Source organism: Phoenix dactylifera, chromosome 5 (assembly GCF_051530095.1).
Source record: "Phoenix dactylifera cultivar Ajwa chromosome 5, Ajwa_hap1_PhDact_Kaust_v1.1, whole genome shotgun sequence".
In the NCBI taxonomy this organism is placed as follows: domain Eukaryota; kingdom Viridiplantae; phylum Streptophyta; class Magnoliopsida; order Arecales; family Arecaceae; genus Phoenix; species Phoenix dactylifera.
This window is the reverse complement of record NC_143194.1, coordinates 15,727,830-15,749,052: the sequence shown is the minus strand read 5'-3', so window position 1 is coordinate 15,749,052 and position 21,223 is coordinate 15,727,830. Positions and strand designations below refer to the sequence as shown.

Genomic DNA, 21,223 nt, shown 5'->3' with positions numbered 1-21,223 from the left:
TGATGAACCCGATATGGTATTGACATTGGCATTGCTTAATTTCAAGCATTGAAAATACTTTTCATTTGTAAGAATTGTGTGAGTTGTAGCACTATCTACCAGACAAACATCATCACCATTCAATTCATTAGTAAGATCCATGTCTCTACAAATATGCAAAATATATGTAAAATTTTATTACTTAAAACATAACATAAAGTCTTACAACATGATAAAGAAAAATGCACTAATTAAAGGAAACACTTCCATCACCAATCAAATGATCAATTCTACCACTCGGATCTTCAAAGAAATCAGAAACATCAAGATGAGTAATATCAACCCCATCAGAGGTTTTGAAATGTGTTGATGATTCAGCAAAATTTGTTTTAATTCTCTTTTCTTTTTCTTTCAAAGAGGCTTGGTAGAGGTCTGCCAAATGCTTAGGCGTACGACAGGTACGCAACCAATATCCATTCATACCACACCTATAACACACATCTTCAAATTTCTTTTTACTCTGAGAGCCTTCTCTTTTATCTGAGTTATTCCACTTTTGGTGGTTCCACTTCTGGTGGTACGGTGCATCCCGCTTGTTATTTCCCCTTTTAGTGATTTTACTTCTAGTGCCACCATGATAATTTTTCTACCACGTCCTCTCCCATATCTACGATTCTTTTGGAATGATTTATCATTCGCTTCAGGGAATGATGTGCCATTCACTTCAAGGAATGGTATGGAACTAGTGGGACGAGATTGGTGATTTTTTAACAAAAGCTTATTATTTTGCTCAGCCACTAGAAGACAAGATATAAGTTCAGAATACTTTGTGAACTTCCTCTCTCGATATTGCTGCTGCAGGAGCACATTCGAGGCATGAAAAGTAGTAAATGTCTTCTCTAACATATCCTCATCGGTGACTTTCTCACCACATAATTTCAAAAGTGAGCTGATTTTAAAGAGTGCAGAATTATATTCACTAACACTCTTAAAATCTTGCAACCTCAGGTGCATCCAATCATATCGAGCTTTTGGGAGGATTACGCACTTCTAGTGCTCATATCTCTCCTTTAAATTATTCCACAAAATGAGAGGATCTTTTACCGTTAGATACTCAGTTTTCAATTCCTCATGAAGATGGTGCCGAAGAAAAATCATTGCTTTAGCACGGTCCTGCAGGGACGCTTGATTTTCTTCCTTTATAGTATTTCCAAGGTTCATTGCATCAAGATGGATCTCAGCATCAAGGATCCAAGACAGGTAATTCTTGCCAGAAATATCAAAAGCAACGAATTCAAGTTTGGTAAGATTCGACATTCTAGATTGGAGAATGGCACAGAAAATATTTTTTTTGTAGAAAGAACACCACGTACTTCCACAATTGGTAGAGCCTTCGTGTTGATAACGTGTTGTAAAATAAAAGGTAAAGAGATTGGAGACAAGAAAATAAATAACACACAGAAATTGTAGAAAATTAGTTCTTCATGAATTAATAGTATTTCTCATTTCTTTCTAATGTCTTTCTTTCTCTTTTCACTTGTGTACATTTCATCCTCCTCAAGGTACCCTTTGATAGGCCTAAGGTTATAATGAGGAGATATAATGGTGATAATGAGGAGATATAATAGTCATAATCACAAGACAATTAAAGGATAAGAGAAGGTGAAAAGGTGGATGAATGTAGACATCCCCAAGGGATAAGGGCACATCTGGGAGTTACAAAAGATGGAAAACCCAAGAGGTGAGAAAACTCAAGAGGTGAAGGTTAAGTGGTCATCCACCCAAATACGGTGGATTCATAACATATAGTGAATATTTGCAAATTTATACAAAATGTAAAAGATTTTTTGTTTTTAGTCAAATATTCATTAATGATATTTATAATTCAGATAAGATTCTCTGTTACCTTGCGTCTGTGCATTGCGTGAATGCCCGGATATTATGCTTGTTATATGGAGATTTTATTTTAAAATATAAAAGAAAATAGCGGTGAGAATGGGATGGCCGGAAGGCGCGAGGAATCCGTTGTACTCTTACATGGACGCCTATCTTTCTAACGAAACCCTGGGGCAAAAACTGCAGCCATGAGAGCCTTCTTCGTCTCTGTCCTCCCTCCCGTAACCGCTTCGCCTCCTCTCAGACCACTCCACCACCCGGTCAAACCCCTCTCTCATCTCTACCTTCCTCGGATTAAGATATCCTTGGCCCGATGGACGAGCCGAATCCAAAGTATTCGAGTTCTCAAAGAAGCCGTGGAGGTGGAGACCGGCGCTACGGAGGAAGTCTCAGAAGGAGGCAGCGAGCTCGGGGTTAATGGATTTCCTCTGGGGACCAAAGAGGACGGTTTAGATTCGCCGCCAAAGGTTTCTAGCAGGAAGAAGAAGAAGAGGCCCGAGGAAAGTGACAGCGGATACGATAGGTACAAGCTGCGCAATGGCAGGGAGGTGGGTTCGGTCACTGGAACTATTCTTATCGGAATTCTGGTAGCCATATCAATTTCTGTGATTTCTTGATTGCGATTAAAAGCAATGGTGGTCCTTCTGATTGTTTCTTTGCCATACGCCTCAGCGTCATAGTACTGGTATCTGGTTAGTTAATTAATTAAAAGTCAGCTAAATGTTTCCAAGTTTCTTGCATAATTTTCTGGAACTTCTTTTTCTGGTTTAATGATTCAAGAAAATTCACTAACATGTATAATGGATTACTGAAATTCATGCATATAGGGGATCTGCGCTGAATCCTGTATGATAGATTAGCAAACGAGGAGATTATGTCTGCATGAGAGAGGAAGAATGCTTTGATGTTCGCCTAGGGTCCTTGCTTCGTATTTCCCTTGGAAGTGGATGAAAAAGAGAACAAAAGAAAGCTTGCATTATTAGAAAGTGTCGTATGGCTTTCCATCATTTATTAACTTCTTACTGGAGGTTATCAATATGATTAACTGGCTAGGACTTATGTGCTATTTTGTGGAAAAATGATACTTAGGGAAAATCAAAGATTTTAGTGCTTACTTAGAATTAGTGTTTTTCACCATCCTGTCCAAAATTGCACTTATAACCCTTCCTCTATGATTCATACTTGGCAATTCAACAGTGGCCATGATGTTTTGCACTAATTCTTTTTCTTGAGTTTGGAGATGTGGAAAACGGAGTGTATCTTACACTCTGGAGGTAGCTCTAACTTGTAAGTCACCAGATCAATTCTCTCAAAAATATGATAGGGTCAATGGAAGCAGGGAGATAGCTTCATTGATGGTCTTACTGCAACTGGTTATTGATGATATGGTTGTAACCCTAGCTAGACCGTGTCTCCTGCTTTAAATTGTCATTCATTGTGATGCTCATTGGCTTGTCCTTTTGTTAGATTTTGAGGAGCCAAATGGTCCTCCTTAAACAAGGCAAGAATAGGATTCTTGCTTCTTTAATTATCATCTACAAGACAAATATTAGTAGCTCCTGGTATATAAGGAATAACTATAGATGGAGGTTTACCATAAACTGCTTCATAATGCATCATTTTGGTTGAAGTATGAATTCTGGTCTTATACCACCATTCAGCACATCAAAGCCATTTAACCTATTGTTTGGGTTGTAAACTAACAAAGCAGCAAAGATAAGTTTCTAAGCAATGGTTCACCTCCTTGGATTGGCCACTGATTTGTGGGTGGTATACTAAGCTCATGTTGAGGTGGGTGCCTTAGATGGAAAAACTCCTTCCACAAATCTGCTAGTAAAAACAACATCGCTGTTGCATAAAATTGATGAAGACTTCCTATGCAACTTAAGGACATGATCAATAAAAAAATTATGATGCTATGTCGGGGTGAGATAAGGTTATAACATGCGTATACTTGGATAAGCGATCCACGACAATGTAAATCAGCTCTTTTCATATGATTTGGGCCATCTGTCGATGAAGTCCATGGAGATATCTGTCCAAATGTTACCTCAAGCTAATCCTTCTTTTAAAGTAGTAAGACCTTGCTTGTTGTTGGAACAGGCTTGGCTGTCCATATGTGATGATTCTTGTTCACGTATGTCTATGTATCACTCCAAACTTATTCCCTTCAACCAGTATTGGGTGGAACTTCCTTCCAACTGCCATGCACATACTCCAAACAGGCTTCGACAATTCTTCATGCATCTCAGAGTGGCTTATGGGGACTAGAGCTTTCTAATGATTATTGCATACTATATTAGGAACAATGAATGGTGAAAAATGGACCTTGGAAGAAGGAAACTTACCTAGAATACCAAGTTGTATACATGAACTTGAAGGTTTATCCCTAAGGGCTAGCTGCAAGGTTTATCTGTATAGGATGAGAGAGCCTGCTCCCTGCTGAGGCATTCAATCTCCATTCTCTTTCTGTTTGGAAGCTTGGATCGAACCCTTGGAGGGTTCTATCACAGGGAAAGTTCAGTCTCAATGGGAATCTTGAATAACTTAAAAAAGGTGAGAGGCAAGCCTCATGCAAAAGCAATGCTGTTGTTGGATCATCATCCTTGTGCTATTAGATATGCAAACATTTGAAATATCTCTAGATGCTCTATTATATTTGAGTTTCTCTTCTTAACACTATGGTCTAATTAAAGTAAGTTGAAAAAAAATGCCGCCATGAGCTCGAGTTGCTATTATGAACTTGCTTCTCATATTTCATTTTATTAATAATAAGAGTTTCCTTGAATATTATTGGATATCTTAAAATTGTTTTTTGATATTTGAAATGTTTTTCTGAAGTAGAGACTGAATCAACATTTCCAATTATAAATCATTTCTTGAAACATCTTATTGTATAAGATTGTCTCTCTCTCTCTCTCTCAGTAATATTGAATGTAATAAAAAACATGTTCAAATTCTAGGTCTTTGAAGAAAAAGCATACCTTGTTGGAGTTGAATGTAAAGGTAATAAAGGGGATACCTTTGGTATTGAAGAATCACTTGAGGAGCTTGCACAATTAGCTGATACTGCTGGACTTCTAGTTGTTGGTTCTACTTACCAAAAGTAAGTTCTCTCCAGTAAACATTGTTCCTTTTGGCTATCGATATGCTTGCTCTAAGCTTGCCTTGCATTTCAATGATAAGTTTCACAACCTAGAGGTATATGTCATTGACTTAGCTGATACTAGCTGATACTAGTAATGGCCCCTTCACTTTTCATTGCTATAATAATTCAGTAATACAATGAATCCCTCAGCTTTTGAATTCGAAGTATTACATTGAGCACTTCTAAGTTCTAACATATCAACCATTTGCAGAAAACCTTGCTGTTTTGTGAAAAAACATGCAATATTATGTGGAAATTCCACTAATCAGTCATCCATAAATTGTCACTTTTCTAAACAACATTTGCAATAATTGTTTCATGTTTTCTCCTCAAGCATTCAGAATACTCATATTTCTCCACTGCTGTGCATTGAGCAGCCATTGACAATTTACAGTGAGGCCTGAAAGTGGATTCTACTAACTAGCTTCTGATCCGGAATAGACCTGAAAATAAAAAAACCTTGTCGAATCTAAATTTATTTTATGTAAATTAGGCTTGAATTAAACATATGACCCTCATAAATATGGAGTGGAAGTGGATCACAAAGTACCTCCATCCAAACTCAAACCAACATGAACTGACCCAAAACTATCAGTACATATATTTCACCACCCTCCATGAGTTTAAGAAATTGTTTTGCTCATGTTGGTATTTTTTTGTAGGTAAGCATGAATTCTGATGTTGATTTGAAGTTACATGTGATTGTGAATCAAATCATATCCGCCGAATCGGTACCGAGATCCGTACCAATCGGCGCCCGGTACCAGTTCGGTACTGTACCGAACCGGTATAGGTGAGGCGTGCCGGTTCATGGACCGGCATGCCAAGCCGGCGCACCCCTTTTTTTGGAGTTTTCAAGAATATTTAATTGATAATCATTCTTTTTGATCATTTTCAATAATTTTAAGTTTAATTTGATATTTTTATAGCATTTTTTTTGATGCTTTTTGATGTTTCCATGATTCTAGTTTAACCTAAATGATGCATCTGATTGTTTTAAAATGATACAAATTATAAAATAATTAGTGAGATGTTGTATGCTACAAAGAACAACATAAAATATCTTAAAATTTAGTAGTGACATGAAAATTATAAAATAATACAATCAATTACATACATTTAAAGAACAACATACATACCGATATCTAAAATTGGATCGAGTGGCAATGGCTCTTGTAGATATTCAGATTATAAGTATAGTCAGGAGGCACATCAATCCATCCATCTAACTAAGTGACACTGTAATCTTGTACGTTCATCCTATAAGAAATATGCGCCGGGTTATAAGCACTCTGAGATCTCTTGCTGAAGCTCTGGCTCTGAGAGGTATCTTCTGGCTGATAATACTATTATGAAGAGGCCCATCCGAATATGCTGGCAATAAAATTCGATCTGTGAGATGCTCTGGTTGCGTAGGGTAGTAGCCATTGAAAGATGCCTCAAATGTACTATATCCCTATCCGTATCCATATGGGTCATAAGCTGTCTGTAACTGTGGATAATAGGATCTAGTATACGACTTGGAACCTGATATTTTTATAGATCCTACTCCATATACGAGGTCATCTGCAGCTACATCATGTCCACCTGAATGATCTCGAAGAGTTCATCTTCTATATGTAGTCGTATTCTCCATGGCTACAATTTTTGACCCAATGGGTCATTCAGATCAGGTCGAGTCCATATATAACCTGGACCCGACCCAAAAAAATTTGGGTCCGGTTCGGGTCCGGGTCGGATCTGGTTCGGGTCCGGGTCGGATCTGGTTCGGGTCTGGGTCCGGGCAGTGACCCAAGCAAAAACAATGGGTCCATGTTCATCAAGAAGCAAAATTCAATTCCTCTCCCTTGAATTTTCCACCACTATCAAGTATTGACCCAAGCTACTAATTAGAGGTCCAAAGAAAGGTAAAAGATCGAATCTTTCCTAACCGAAACAACTAGAAGAGAGAAGAGCAGCGGGAAACTCACATCACCTATTGCTCGGCAGCCTCAGCAACGATTGGCAACCTGGGGAGGTGTCCCAGGAGGCAGAAAGTTAGTCCGTAGACCAAGGAAACTAGGAGAAAGAAGAAGACAGTGTTGTCGACGCTCTGAAGGGCTCAAAGCTGAGGCCTTCCTGCAGGTTGAAGGTGCGCTCGAGGAGATTAGGGAAGATGAGGACATCGAGGACGATGGCCTGCATGGTATTGATGCAGATGTAGTGGTTAAAGGTGGACGATCTGCAGACGAAGATGAAGTAGAGGGTGAGGAAGAGGAGGAAGCCATTGAGGGGGGAGGAGCGAAAGAGGCAGATGGCAGGGAGGAGGGGCTGGAGGAGGACCTGGAATGTTGGAAACTGGGCCAGGACGTAGCGGTTATACTGGATGCATGGTCTGCCGTACCGGTCGGTACGGGCCGGTACCGGCTGGTACATACCGGTACCGAACCCTACCGGTACGGTACAGCTACATATTTCGGTACCGAACCGTACCGGCCCGTACCGACCGGTACCGACGCGTACCGGCCCGTACGGACCGGTACCGACCCATACCGACTCGGTACCGGCCCGAACCGACCAGTCCGTACCGGCTCCATTTTTTTTTGGTTTTTAGCCCCATCGGTACAGTACCGGTTCGGCTCGGTTTGGTTCGGCACCGTACCGGTACCGATGCCCACCGGTACGTCGGTATTGTCGGTACCGCGTACCTTGACTGGATGCCATCAAGGAAGGGGTAGAGGTAGCAGGCGACGGCGATTAGGCGATCGGCGGGATCGGTGCCGGAGTTGTTGTTCTTGGCCTGGGCGGTGACGGCTTGGTGCAGCCGGCGACGGAGGATGAGGTGGGGGTGGGAGAGGCTTTTAGGTGAGAATGAAGAGGGGAGAGGGCGAAGAAGGGATAAGGAGAGGAAGCAAGAAGCCATGCTATCTCTCTAGTTGCGATATCAATTGGAGGATAGGATGGGGACTAAGAAGTTATTTTATTTTATTGGGAATTGGGATAGGAGGCCAAAACAGCGCACTTTATTGCAGCCAAGATGGAGAGGGGTAAGGCTTACCTAACCGACCCAATCTTTTGTTCATTTGGGTTATATTAATATGCACGTAACTGTTTAGCTTGAAGCTTGAAGCAATGAAGAGTGGAGCGATTGGGCCTCAACCCTCACGGAGTCGTACTGTCGGAGTGACGAAGTGAATCAAGTGATTAAGCGATTTTTCCTGCGGCTGTGGCCTGTAGGCTTACGGGCCCAAATGGATAATCCAGGTTCGGGTAGGGTTAGATCGGGTCGTTGGGTAAATGATCCAAAATTGACCTAAAAAACGAGTTGGGTCGGGTCCGGGTCGAATCGAGGTTCAGTAAACCTAGATTCGACCCAAAAAAAGGAACGGGTCTAATTTTAGAACCTGACCTGGCTCTCCGGATCCTCTAAAATGGGTCGGATCACTAGTCAACCTGACCCATTTGCAGTCTTAAATATTGTGCTTAGCCCATTGTCCTTCATCGACCCTAGCCTCACTGGCTACGAAACTGGCCAGTCGTGGAGGCGATCCTCGCTCATCAAGTTCTGGCTCCTGCTGCTGGCCCACAAGCCATCCGATTATAGGACCATCCTTACATCAACGAAAGCACTATGGATCGGATCTGCGTACTTAGCTGCACTTTTTTCTGAATGCACTTCAGCCTTAACCTCAGATTGTAGTGAATATATACAAGGTCGTTGAGGTGCTTCTATATCAGACGGTTCCATTGCTTGCTGTGGATGAGGGCGAGGTGGACCGGTTACACTCACAGCCACTCGAGAAGACAGTCTGGAAGAGGATCCGGATAGCTAGCTGCTTAATATTTTTTGCGGACAACGCAACAAGAATCCACCATTCAACTATTAAAATATTAAAAAAAATTATATATAAGATAGTACCATATTAGTAACCATCTAATGTCCGGTAAATGTCCTGATATATAACATACTTGAATTTATACTTTTTTACTTATGACAACTGCCGAGAGTTAAAAGCTATCGTTGCCCTTTTCAAATATTTTGGTCTGTGAAAAAGAACCACGTTGTGCTATGTTAATAATAGAATATGCCAATTAACTTACACATATCATTTAAGTTAAATTACATCTTCTAGACATAGAGTCGGAACTTCTGGATCTGGCACCATCTTGTAAATCACATTATGCAGAGCGGCCAGAAGTTCATTATCCATAATGATTCCATATGCACTGTATTAGAACTGAGGGTTCAGGTGGTATGCTGCACATAGAGTTTGTTATTGTCTTAGTAAAATTATACAAGTATAGATGCAGTCTAATTTTTAATGTTTTTGCTTATCTGCTAAATACAAGTTCCTACCCATCTCGTAGTTACACCGCCGCTCAATAATGCCAATGTACTCTTGGGCATGTGTCAGATTTGCCTTGATGATCTGAGTCTTTGCCCTCTCCATCATGTAATATAAGAAGCCCAACTGAGGGTATCTCTCGCTGTCCACGGCCCGAAGCACTTTCCAACAACAATTATTGGGCATTAGACTATCCAAAACAGTCAACCCGGTTCAGAACCGATTCAACTTGATGCGAACAGGTTCGCACCGAGTTGGAGTGAAACCGACCGGTTTTAAACAATTCCGGCGGGTTCTAGGCCGGTTCGCACCGGTTCCGACTGGTTTGGCCCCTTTCCAGCTGGTTCCAGTCGGTTTGGTACCGGTTCCTACTGGTTCGGGGTTGGAACCAAATAAACAAGGCAAACCGACCCGATTTTGCACCGGGTCGGTTTGGTACTACCCGAACCGGACGGTTCGGCCTGGTTCGGTAGATCATGGTAAAATGGGTTGTTGATAATGTGCACATACTGTTTAGTTATTATTTTCTTACACAAGCTTTTTATGTGCTGGACTATATTGTCCATATTGAGCATATGATGTTGGACTATAGGGAGATAGGCTTTTTACTATGTTTTTATATACTTAACTGACCAGTTCATATATGTTTCTGTGCTTTGTGTTTGGTTTATTTTTCACTTCATTTAACCTGAGTAACCTGTTAGGCTTGGATTCAATTTTTTAACCTGATTTAGATATGGATTGGATTTTTGGTATGCCAAATGTTTCAAAATATGGTGCATGAGGCTGCAAATGGGCTGAAAAAGATGGTTTACTTAGCAATATATAGATGCATGTGTCAAGATTAACATTGTCTAGCTGCTTTTGTTGCTTATCTTTCTGCGATCACATATGCAGCCCTTTTAGCTTTGTGCAATCATGTATGTGGCTTACTCTCATGCAAGCCCATGCGAATGCAGCAATTCAAGTAGATGATTGGATTAAATATTGGTTTTAGATGGTATGGGTATATGTATGTTAATAATGTCAAATGCTAGTTATGCTATAATTATTGCTATTTAGAGTTAAGGGCTAAATAGTTGGAACTAATTGTTAGATATTATTATAATGATTAATATTGCTATCATTCATAAAAATAATGTATTTTATTTATTTGAAATATTTAAAAATACTAACACGATATGCACCTGTATATTTGGCCTTCATAACATATATGCACCATGAGGTCCCTTGGCCACCCGGGACCAATCTCCAATCCAGCCTGATCCACTTGGATCCCAGTCTACAATGTCTAAGCACTTCTATTGATGCCCTGAATTTTTGATGATGACAAAGGGCATAAGGCCATTTATAATTTAGCAATCAACCCTTGTTAAGGCAGCTTAGTTTGCCTTCCCTTTTTGGCAATTATCTATTTCGTTGGTGGGGCTACATAACTATGAGGTTAATGAAAAATTAATGAACATCTGGGTTTTAACACATGCCAAAAGTTAGATCCAAGTCCTATCTATGCCAATCATGTATGAATTGACATATGTCTAATAGGCCCCATTTTGTTAATTCTTGATGATAGACCATTGATTGTAAATGATTAATTATAAGTATTCACTTTTACACCTTCATCTAGTCTCTTTCAAATCTAGAGGAATTTTGGCAGGTCAAGGAATGAGCTTAAACTTCAAGCAAGAATATAGATTACCCTACCAGCTTAAACTCTCATGCTCAATTTTGCCTTGGCTACGAATTCAGCATCATTTCCAGCATGTCGACTTCTTCTTGACAATTTTTCATTAAATCTACTCTATCCTCTTACATGGAGTTTTCTCAACCTTGAGTTGTGCAAGTGGCCTGAGTGGTGAACTGGTGATTATGATAATTCAATGTTTTAAGGTTTTGCTATCTTATAAATTAAAAGTTGAAATGATTTCGGAATATATTCTTCTAACATTGGCAGAGATTTGTTCTTGATTTTGTTTGTTTGCTTAATCTGTATATTGTTCAGTTTTATAGTGTATCTTGATACGGTACTGCAAATGTTGATAGATATAGTAATATTGTGGTTTGAACTCTTAAAATTATGTAGGCTTGCTTCTCCAAACCCAAGGACTTATATTGGTTCTGGCAAGGTTGCTGAAATCAAGAGTGCAGTTCATGCTCTCAATGTCGAGACTGTAATTTTTGATGATGAGTTGTCTGCCGGGTCAGTTGCCTCTGTAACTAATTTGTATTTATACATTATGTTATATTTCTACATGCAGTTCTAATGTTGTATTTTTCAACGAGCTACTTGGTTAACATAACACTTGCAATCTTATTAGATTTATCTAGAAGATTATGCTAATGTATAATCACCCAATTATGCTGCTGGCACAGAACATGTCATATCTCTTGAAGACTTCAAAGTTCTTAATGCATATTGTGTTCCTAGTCTTTTCCAGAACTGAAGATCTAGTGAAAGAGAGATACATAGTGGTATCAAAATGAAGGAAAAAGAAAAGTGGGTAAAGATTGAGGCAAGATAGAGAAGGGGGGATGGCAGAAAGGGTCTATGCACAGCTTGCAAACTTCCTTGCTCCTTAGTTATAATGAAGTGGCCTGATATTACACTTTGTTTTGGAACTGAGGGGGTGGGGTTGTTCAGTAGTCGTATTGAAGACCCTGCCCGGTTCCCTGAACCTGCTCACGAACACACTATAAGGAAGTTATAAAGTAGTAATTATTTGTTATATAAAGAGGACGACTAAGATTAACTTTGGAAAGCAACAAGATCTAGTTATGATCTCATAAATTAAAATTTATTGCTGTAAGTAACAGAAAATGAGTTCAGATTTTAAAGTAAAAGTGAAAAGAAATAGATGTGGTTGATAACTAAATATGATTATAGCAACAAAAACTGTGGGTGCGATTGATGGTAGATATGCATACCTTGCACTTGAAATAACATAACGTTGACTTAGAAACCAACGAAATACCATGTTTCTAAGCTGGTTATAATTCATTATGTATATCTTGGCTGGTCATTACCTTTACCATGCAGGTTGTTAAGGGACTCTTTTCAAGCCAATTCGCATAACCTTCTTAACATCTAGGACTAAATTAGAGATAAACAACTAGTGAAGTGACTGAAATTGGATAGTATTTCTAAGTCCAAAATTTAAAATTTGGCTCAAAACTAATGAAAATATAAATCTTGTAGCCCATGACAAAGGGCTACCTAGATCCTAATGGTCTTGATGCAACAACCTAGGACCTCACCCAAGAAGGCCGGCTATGAGGTATTATTTGGACTCCTCGGCATTGAATAAGTAACCAAGATTTACTTAAAGAATAATCAATATGAGACTAAATACATGCCTACGCAGGTCCTTGCACACTCTCCCTGTTCAAGCCCTGTTATTCTTGTCATGTCCAAATCCAATCAAATACAATCAAATATAAAAGTGGCCCATGGTTAGCTCTAAAAGGGCCCAGGATACAATATCCCTTAGTCCACATGGGTTAGGAGTCAGGTTCATTTTGATACCATTTGTAACGACCCAAGACCTTGTCCAGAAAGGCTAGCCATAAGGTATTTGTAGGCTTTGTATAAATACCCAAGATCTATCTAGTGCATAACTCATGTAGGACTAATACATGCCAATTGGGTCTCCACACTTAAGACTCTTGGATAAGATTTGTAACTAATTTCAATCAACCTGGGACTTTTTGGCTAGATCAAGATTGAAAGAAAAAATGATTAGTTCCCTACATGCTTTCTAGTCCCTAAAGCAACACCTAGAGGTCCCAATTGGGGTAGATATCGCCCAATTGAGCTCCAACTGCTTAACCAACCCTATATTAAGCCATTCTAGGCAGACTGGGTTAGTTTGTCCCATACTAGGGCCGAATTAATTCTCGAACAGAACAATATTGCTGCCTAATAGTGCTTAGGAATAGTCTTTAGTGGAAAAATGGTTTATTCTCCACCATTAAAGTTGGAAACATACAAAGCAAGATTTTAAAAGCATCTTATGCTAATCTTTGCTCGACTCAACCTTGGAATTTTGAATTTTAAGGCTAGAAGAACCTTGTCTTTGTTTGAGTTTCAGCCCAAGGAATTTAAACAACAAAAAATAAAGTTCTGAAGTAAATAAACATAAGGCATCTATCATAAATTAGACAGAAATCTGCCTTCTGTCAGATGTTAAACTTAATACAGCAGAGGTATTATGCTAATCTAATAATTCACACCAATTAGTTTGGATAAGAAGAGAAGAAAATTAAAATATTTACTACATCTCTATGTAATTTTATATTACATGAAGTGTCTCTTGAACACTACCATGGTTGGTCCCTAGCCTAGATGAGAAAGGTGGAGGGTTGATGTTAGGTTGACAGTCAATCGTCAAAACTTGTCAAATTATGATGAAATTGATCCAGAATGTTAGGGTGTCCCTTATTTTGTATGACATGCCACGACCTAATCTGATTATGGTGAGAAGTGAGCAAGGGTTGTCGAGGTCATTGACTGTGAATGGTGTGCCAAGATATGACCCAGTTATAGTAACAAATGAGCAAGGGTTAGCTAGGTTATATGTTGTAAGTGATGCTACACAGCATATCCTGTTTGTGGTGACAAATGAGCAAGTGTTGCTTAGGTTCAGGTTGTTTTCTTGAAGGAAAATATTAGACCCTAAATAGGAATTCTTGGCAAATAAGGATCCACAATGCTGACCACAAATAGTTGGGATAAGGCTTGATGATTATGGCTATGATTATGAAGTGTTTATATAAGAAAACTTTGATGCTTTTCCTCATTGCTCACATGGATCAATTCCTAATCTACAAACATAATTATCTGGCTTTGGATTTTCTTAGAGTAGAACATACAATGGAAAAAGGGGAAAATAAAGTAAAAAAGAACCTAGTGTGCAGGATAAATTTTATAGCAGATGACTACTTCTGTGTCATCCAAATGGTCAATCCTAGTTTTTAGTTTTTGTTATTATGGCTAGGAACTAAAAGAACTCCCTCAGCTGTGTTTGGTTACATGGTGAACTTTAATCTCGTTTTTTTTGTTGGTTCCTTATTATGGAAATTCTTGGTTGTATATTGAATATCTTAATTCCCTTCTTTGCTGGAACATATGATAGAAACATTTCAAATATTTTGTTAGCGAGTTAGGACCCTGCTTAGAGGCTGGTTCTTGTAAATAGGACCATATATATGACCAGCAACTTCCTTTTCCATCATGTCTTATAGTCTTGGTGCTACGTTTTTGCAAGAAATAAGGCAGGACTACCAATTCAAGTATCCTAGTCATGGCTTTCGGAGGATTCTAAAGTGAATGACATGCATGTTGATCACATAACCACACAACTTGGAGTCAAAAAATAAATTGACTCCAATGTTTGTAATTAGAAATTGAAATGCAATTAGGTATTAGATATAATTAATTTTTTGATGAGTTAAAACTGAATAATATCACAAGTGACAATTAGATATAGAATTACAAATAATTAAAATTCATTATTTGAAATTCTGTAGGTTTCAATGTTCTGAACCTGGTTGAAATTATAAATAGATTTTAGTCAAAATAAACTAGGAATTTCATCTAAATTCCTCTGGCAGGACATATAGTCTCATAAATTACCTAGGTGAAGTTTAGGTTAGTGTAAAATCAGGAGTAATGGAGAGCAAAAGATATTGTCATAAGTTTATATTTAACTAATTGCCTTCCTTTGTTGATTAAATCAAGAGACTTCAAAAAGAAAAATCAAGCAAGCACTAGAAAGTTGGTGGAGTCGTTGGCAACAATAAGGCTGTCTTGGTAGCAGGACAAGAAAGCTACTAGGTATCCCTTCTTGCAGTTTCTTTCTTAGAATCTAGATCTGTAACCTTTAGTTTCTAAATTGATAGTTGCTTCAAAAGTTAGGTTTAGATTTACTTTTGTTGTGAAGCTTGCTTTAGTCTTCTGCTAGGTAATTCTGAAGCTTGCACTAGGCCATCCATCCTGCGTCATTTAAATAGAATCTGATTCTAACTTAGCTGCACTGCATCAAATAGGACTTCTGGCTGCCCTTGGGCATACCAGATTTTAGTTTCTTACAAAATCTGTTGCATAATCTGGAACATTAGGAATCTAACATTCCTTTTGAGATTCTTAATTTGTTTCTTTTTTGCTGGCCAAACTGGAGATGTAAGTTAGCCACATTGGTGCTTGTGATATGCATAAAAATAACTGAAGGCTGCTACTGAAATATTAAAGCATGGAATATCCATATGATGGAAAGAGATGCTAAATTGATTGCTTCCATATAATCACTTTTTTTTTTTTGAATGTCTTGATTTATTGTGTTGTCTTCATTTCTTGTTTCATTAATCACTAGGGCTCACCCTATCATCCCCTTACCTTAGCATAGGGAAAATTGTAAGTGTGCTTGCGAATCGCGATCAGATTGTGGGACCATAAACTCTAAATCAGGCTGTAGGCCAGGTGGGAAATATTAAATTGGTGGCCTAAAGGCCTTGTGATTTTTATCCAAACAATGCCAGTGGGTGAAAAATTTGGATTTAAAGGAAAAGCATTGGCTATAGGATAAATAAGGAAAGATCCTACTTTCATACAGTACAAATCTTTTGAGACATTTTTCTTTGAATAATTCAGCATGTAAAAATGTAAGGTCGCCTTAAGGAAGTTTGGTTGCATTAAATCTATAGTTTGGCTTATCTGTTTATATGAAAGGTGTGGGCCAATCTTATAGATGTAAAGCAATCTTAGATCCAGACCTCTGTTTGGGAGCAGAGAAACTCGAGGGAAAGCATGCATAATCAATTGAAACTCTGTTCTACATCCCTACGGTTTAACCATGGGATTTCCCATTTCCCTATATCTCTTTTCTTCTATTTTGATCTCCACCAAGTCACATTTGATATAATATATTTACAATTTACGTACACATTTCATATAATATATTTACAATTTACATACACATTTCATATAATATATTTACAATTTACTTTCACATTTCATATAATATATTTACAATTTACATACTAATGAAACTAATTTGCACTTTTTATTATGATTTTAAAGATCTTCGCCAACTAGCATATATGTTGTATCAAGTTTTGTTCCCACTTAATTTCCATGTGCTTGGATCCCTAATGCTGCTTGTTTTTGTCAATTTTGTTGATTTAAGACGATATATTTTGCATGGTTCATGCATTCTTTATTATTCTTAAAGTGATGCTGAAGAAAGTTCTGCAAGTATGTCTAGAAATCTCCACTAACTATATTTCTACAATAAATATGCTCATATTAATTTCTCTTACTTTCATATATATATTCCTTTTATCATCCTTTTCATAGAAGTGGTTTTTGATGTATGTGAAATTGAATTAGAGCTTTAATCCTGGTTACATTTGGAATGTTGACATGCAGACAACTGCGTAACTTGGAGAAGGTATTTGGTGGGGATGTACGGGTATGTGATCGAATTGCTCTCATCCTGGACATTTTCAATCAAAGGGCTGCAACACATGAAGCTGCTTTACAGGCAACTCTATTGCCTTACTATTTAGAATTTGAGCTAACACTAACCTGAGCCAGGGATTTAAGCTTCTGACATGAAAACTATTGTTGTTAGAAATGAAAATAATGGTAAATCCAGGTTTCACTTGCTAAATGGAGGTTATTAGAACATCTTTCAAATGTAGATGTTTATTTTTGCTAGACCCTTTTTAACAAATTCTCCAAATTTATATGTATAGTTCATTTCCTCTGCTTCTTAGTGTTTGTTCTTTGTTTTGACTTGAAATGATTTTGCACAATGTGTTCATTTTGTGATGAATTAGGTTCCTTTATAGTTATGCTTTTCAATAATAAGGAACAATTGTGCAACTAATTATTCTCATATATTATTTAGTTGTTTTTTGTCGAAAATGTTTCAAGAACTCATGTTCTTTTACATTTATCATTCAACTACAATAGTTTGGACCAAGATTCACCGTCTCGGTACCGAACTCTATACCAGTGCCACATTAGCAGAGTGTCGGTATGGTACGGTATGAAATTTTTTTGGCTTACTGAGTGTCAGTACACCATTCATACCAGATATCGGTACTGAACCGGTATGGTACGGTATGCCGTATATTATCCGGTTCAGGCCGGTATGGCGTACCTTAGTTTGGACAATATTTGCATTTTGTTCACTGTCATATGCATTACAGCCTTGTAATATCTGCATAGGGAAAGCAATATTTGAGGATTTGGAATTTCTTGTTAAAATTATTTTATTTTTTTTTAGGTTTCTTTGGCACAAATGGAATATCAACTTCCGAGGCTAACAAAAATGTGGGCTCACCTTGAACGTCAGGCGGGAGGCAAGGTTAAGGGAATGGGTGAGAAACAAATTGAAGTGGACAAGCGTATATTACGCACTCAAGTAAGTCATGCTTGTGGGTGCAAAAACTCTCTTTTGTTACATAAACCATGAAACTTGTTCATTCAGCTCGATTATGTTGTGGGAAGTTGGGAACCATGTTATAGGCATTTGATTGGCATCCTGAATAACTTAACAATTAGGGGTTTAAGGCTTTGTTTTTCTTTCTTATATGAAACTCATTACTCCGATGCTCTTGATCAAGTACATAAGTATTTTAGTGCTATTGGATTCATGCAATCACATGCATCCTGATGTGAATATGAACCTTTTATTCTTATGCTAACGCCCCGCCCCCCTAAATCACATAAGGTACTATAAATCTTCTATGTTTGACAAGTAGAAGGAAACAAACTAACTTTAAAGCTATGTTATTTAGGTATGCAAATTTGACAAAGCATATATACCATGGTCTGCTGTGCCGGTACTAGGCCCCAAACCGGTTGCCTAACGACATAGGTTGGTACGGGCTTGTGCCGTACCATGTCGGGCTTGTACGACACAGTAGAGGAAGCGGGGAAGAGGGTGAATGGGAGAGAAAAAGAGAGAGAGAAGGAGGGAGAGAGGAGGGTGGCAGAGGTTGGTGACCTAGGCAGAAGGTGGAGGAAGGCTCTGAGCCCGAGAAACAGGCCAGGTCACCTGTTTCGTTCAAAATAGGGGTCCGACCTCTTTTTTTATTTTGCGATTTTTAAGTAAAGTCGGCAAATCGTTTGCTGACTTCACTTAAAAATTGCGAAATTAAAAGGGGGCCCGAGTTTATTTTTCGGCCGTGGAGCCCGAAGGAGCGTCCTCCGCCGGCCGGCCTCCACCTCTCTCTCTCTTTCTTCCTCTCCCTCTCCCTTCCTCCCCCGTTCGCTCTCTCTTTTCATCTCTTTCCTTCTTCTCTCTCTTCGGCAACGAGTTTCGTTTCCGTTGCCGGAACCATCCCGATCCACTGTCGGGATGGTGCGGTACGATCGGAACCATCCGATTTGGGATGGTTCCACTGACCTTGATATATACATCTTCAAAAGCCTAGGTTTGAAAAATGTACTGTTTCTGAAAGATTTGTACTTTTTTATTGTGTGTTGTAGCATACTAGTCAGTAGCTGATGGTAAAGTTTGCAATCTCGATAACGGACCCCATAATGGTATCATGTTGATATAGTGTAGTTACATATTGATATGGGGGTTGGTTCAATATATTGAGACTTGGTTTGCCTCCCTATACCAAGTCTTGGTTTAGTACCAGTATGATACAATAGTGCCCGATATAGGGTAGTATGCACCGGTACAACGAACCTTGGCTGATATAGTAAGATATGAAGTGATAGATGCTGATATAAGTGTTAGATGATCTTCTCACATGTGGATTTTGTTATTGAGGCCTAAAATAGGCTTATAATAAGGTAAACAAATCATACGTCAATGTTTTGAAATAAGGAATAACAATCGCTAGGTAATTGATGCTTATGTTTGGGCACCCTGGTTGACTATACATATACATGAGAAACAAAAATTTCTAAGTAGTTGTGGGGAAGCACCGAAGCAGAAATTATGGAATGAAGCTAGGGCCTTGTGGAAGTTATTATGTAGGATAGAATCTATCCAGTTAACACATAACTAGTTACATTTGAGATTTAAGGCATCAAGAGTGGTGTGAAAAAACTTCGAGATGCATCTTTTGCAGTTGAAATTATTGGTTCATGATCTAGAGTGCTCCAATCATTGTGGATTCCATTCCTCATTGATGGCGTGCATCATTGAGATTTAGATTGAATGTAAAGAACACTGGAATAGAAGTTTAAGAGATAAGAAAGTAGCTAATGCTGCTATTTATGCAGACATTCAATTAAAAGTTAGATTGATCCTAATATAGATGCTACCTTTCCACCGATCACGCATTTACGTACCTGAAATAAACTTCAGGTTCTTATTTGTCTACTTGGGTATATTAGGTCTATTAGATTCTACTTTTCCAGTTTTGTTATTGACAGATTGGTGAGTTGAGAAAAGAGTTAGAATCTGTCCGGAAGCATCGGAAGCAATATCGAAATCGTCGCTTATCTGTGCCAGTTCCTGTCGTGTCTTTGGTAAGAACATACAGATGATTATTCAGTTATAAAAACACTTTATTTTGTAACTCATTTTCTTTGGTTTAAATTGAATTGCAAAATTTCAGGTTGGATACACAAATGCTGGAAAGAGTACACTTTTGAATCACTTGACTGGAGCTGAAGTTCTTGCAGAGGATCAGTTATTTGCAACCTTAGATCCAACTACAAGAAGGGTCCAGGTAAGGATTGAGTAAATTTGAGCAGACTACTTATCGAAACATCTAGTTGAAAAATACAACTAGGAGTAGCTTTAAGCAATAAGTATATTGTGTATCTGATACATCATGGTAAGTCAGCACCAAGCATTTATTTCCAGAAACTTATAGCGCATTCACTGAATTGTAATTAATAGCCTTTGCTATGCTCTTTGAGGTTAAGTGTTAAGTTTTCATCTCTATTCCTGAATTTTCTCAGAGAACTCTCAAGCACTCATCTAATTAGCAAAAAAAGCCGCCAGAACTCCATTTAGATAAGGTTACTGTCTTGACTCTTGAGTGAATTAGATAAGGCTATTGTCACAACTCAACTAGGATGTTTTTCTTGGATGTTGTCTGTTTTTCTCTTGAGTCTTTGTTTGCTTACCAAGAAAGTAAGGTAAAGGAGAAGAGCTTAGATAAAAAATGAGAAGTGTGGGAGAAAAATTATCAGGGGAAAGCTTTGGGCAAGTATTTCCTAAGTATTTGTGGCTGAGTTATTGTACTTGTTTCTCTAGATCATATTGGGTGTTCATACTTACCATATGCTCAATAGAAGCCTAGTATAAATAAATAATAGCAACTAGTCAAAATAATAGACTTGAACTTCAGTATATACACTAGCTTTACGAAGACTTCTTCCATGGGTGGATTAGCTGATAAAGCAAAAAAAAAAAAGGGAAAGGATCTCAATTTTATTTCTGTCTGCTGGTTAGACTTGGCTGGACCTATTTACCATTTTTAGTGAGCAAGGCTAACGCCTAGTTCTTTTCCTCAAAAAGAAATTGTGCATATTTGTTGAAACCTGCCTCTTAATCTCTCTACCTCTATTCTTCTCCTCTATTTTTCATATTCCTTCTCAACCATGCCTCTAACATCCAGTACATCTCTGTCCTCCTACTCCTTTCCTCCTTTTTGCATGTCACCTTTTTATTCATGATCTCCTTTATATTTTCATTTTTCTCTCTTATACCCATTTGACTTGATGTTGGTGATAAAGATTGTGTGGAGCAAGGTATGTCGTACCGGTACCAGTAGGCATATTGGTCACCTACTAGATTGGTACGATACTGGTTCAGCGTGTTCAGTACCGTTTCGGTACCAGGCCTGTACCGAGAGAACTCAGCCGGAACCGGAGAAGAAGAAGAGGAGAGTGAGCGGG

The 21,223-nt window shown here is 38.4% G+C and overlaps 1 protein-coding gene across 10 annotated transcripts in view; it reads left to right on the top strand.

The window, feature by feature from the left end:
• Positions 1 to 1,888: 1,888 nt before the first annotated feature.
• Positions 1,889 to 21,223, top strand: part of LOC103714908 (uncharacterized) — a 58,079-nt gene continuing 38,744 nt past the window's right edge. For 4 of the 10 annotated variants that reach the window (XR_015986994.2, XM_039119380.3, XM_088721680.2 and 1 more), the window contains exons 1-7: positions 1,948 to 2,423; positions 4,839 to 4,981; positions 11,432 to 11,548; positions 16,772 to 16,886; positions 17,637 to 17,774; positions 19,748 to 19,843; positions 19,933 to 20,046. Coding sequence is in view for 9 of the 10 variants with exons in the window: in XM_039119380.3 (XP_038975308.3) it covers positions 2,064 to 2,423; positions 4,839 to 4,981; positions 11,432 to 11,548; positions 16,772 to 16,886; positions 17,637 to 17,774; positions 19,748 to 19,843; positions 19,933 to 20,046 (1,083 nt within the window). In the remaining variant the exon portion in view is untranslated. Of the gene's footprint in view, positions 2,424 to 4,838; positions 4,982 to 11,431; positions 11,549 to 16,771; positions 16,887 to 17,636; positions 17,775 to 19,747; positions 19,844 to 19,932; positions 20,047 to 21,223 lie in introns of all 10 variants that reach the window. The other 6 variants (XM_088721678.2, XM_039119381.3, XM_088721681.2 and 3 more) reach the window with 4 other exon arrangements.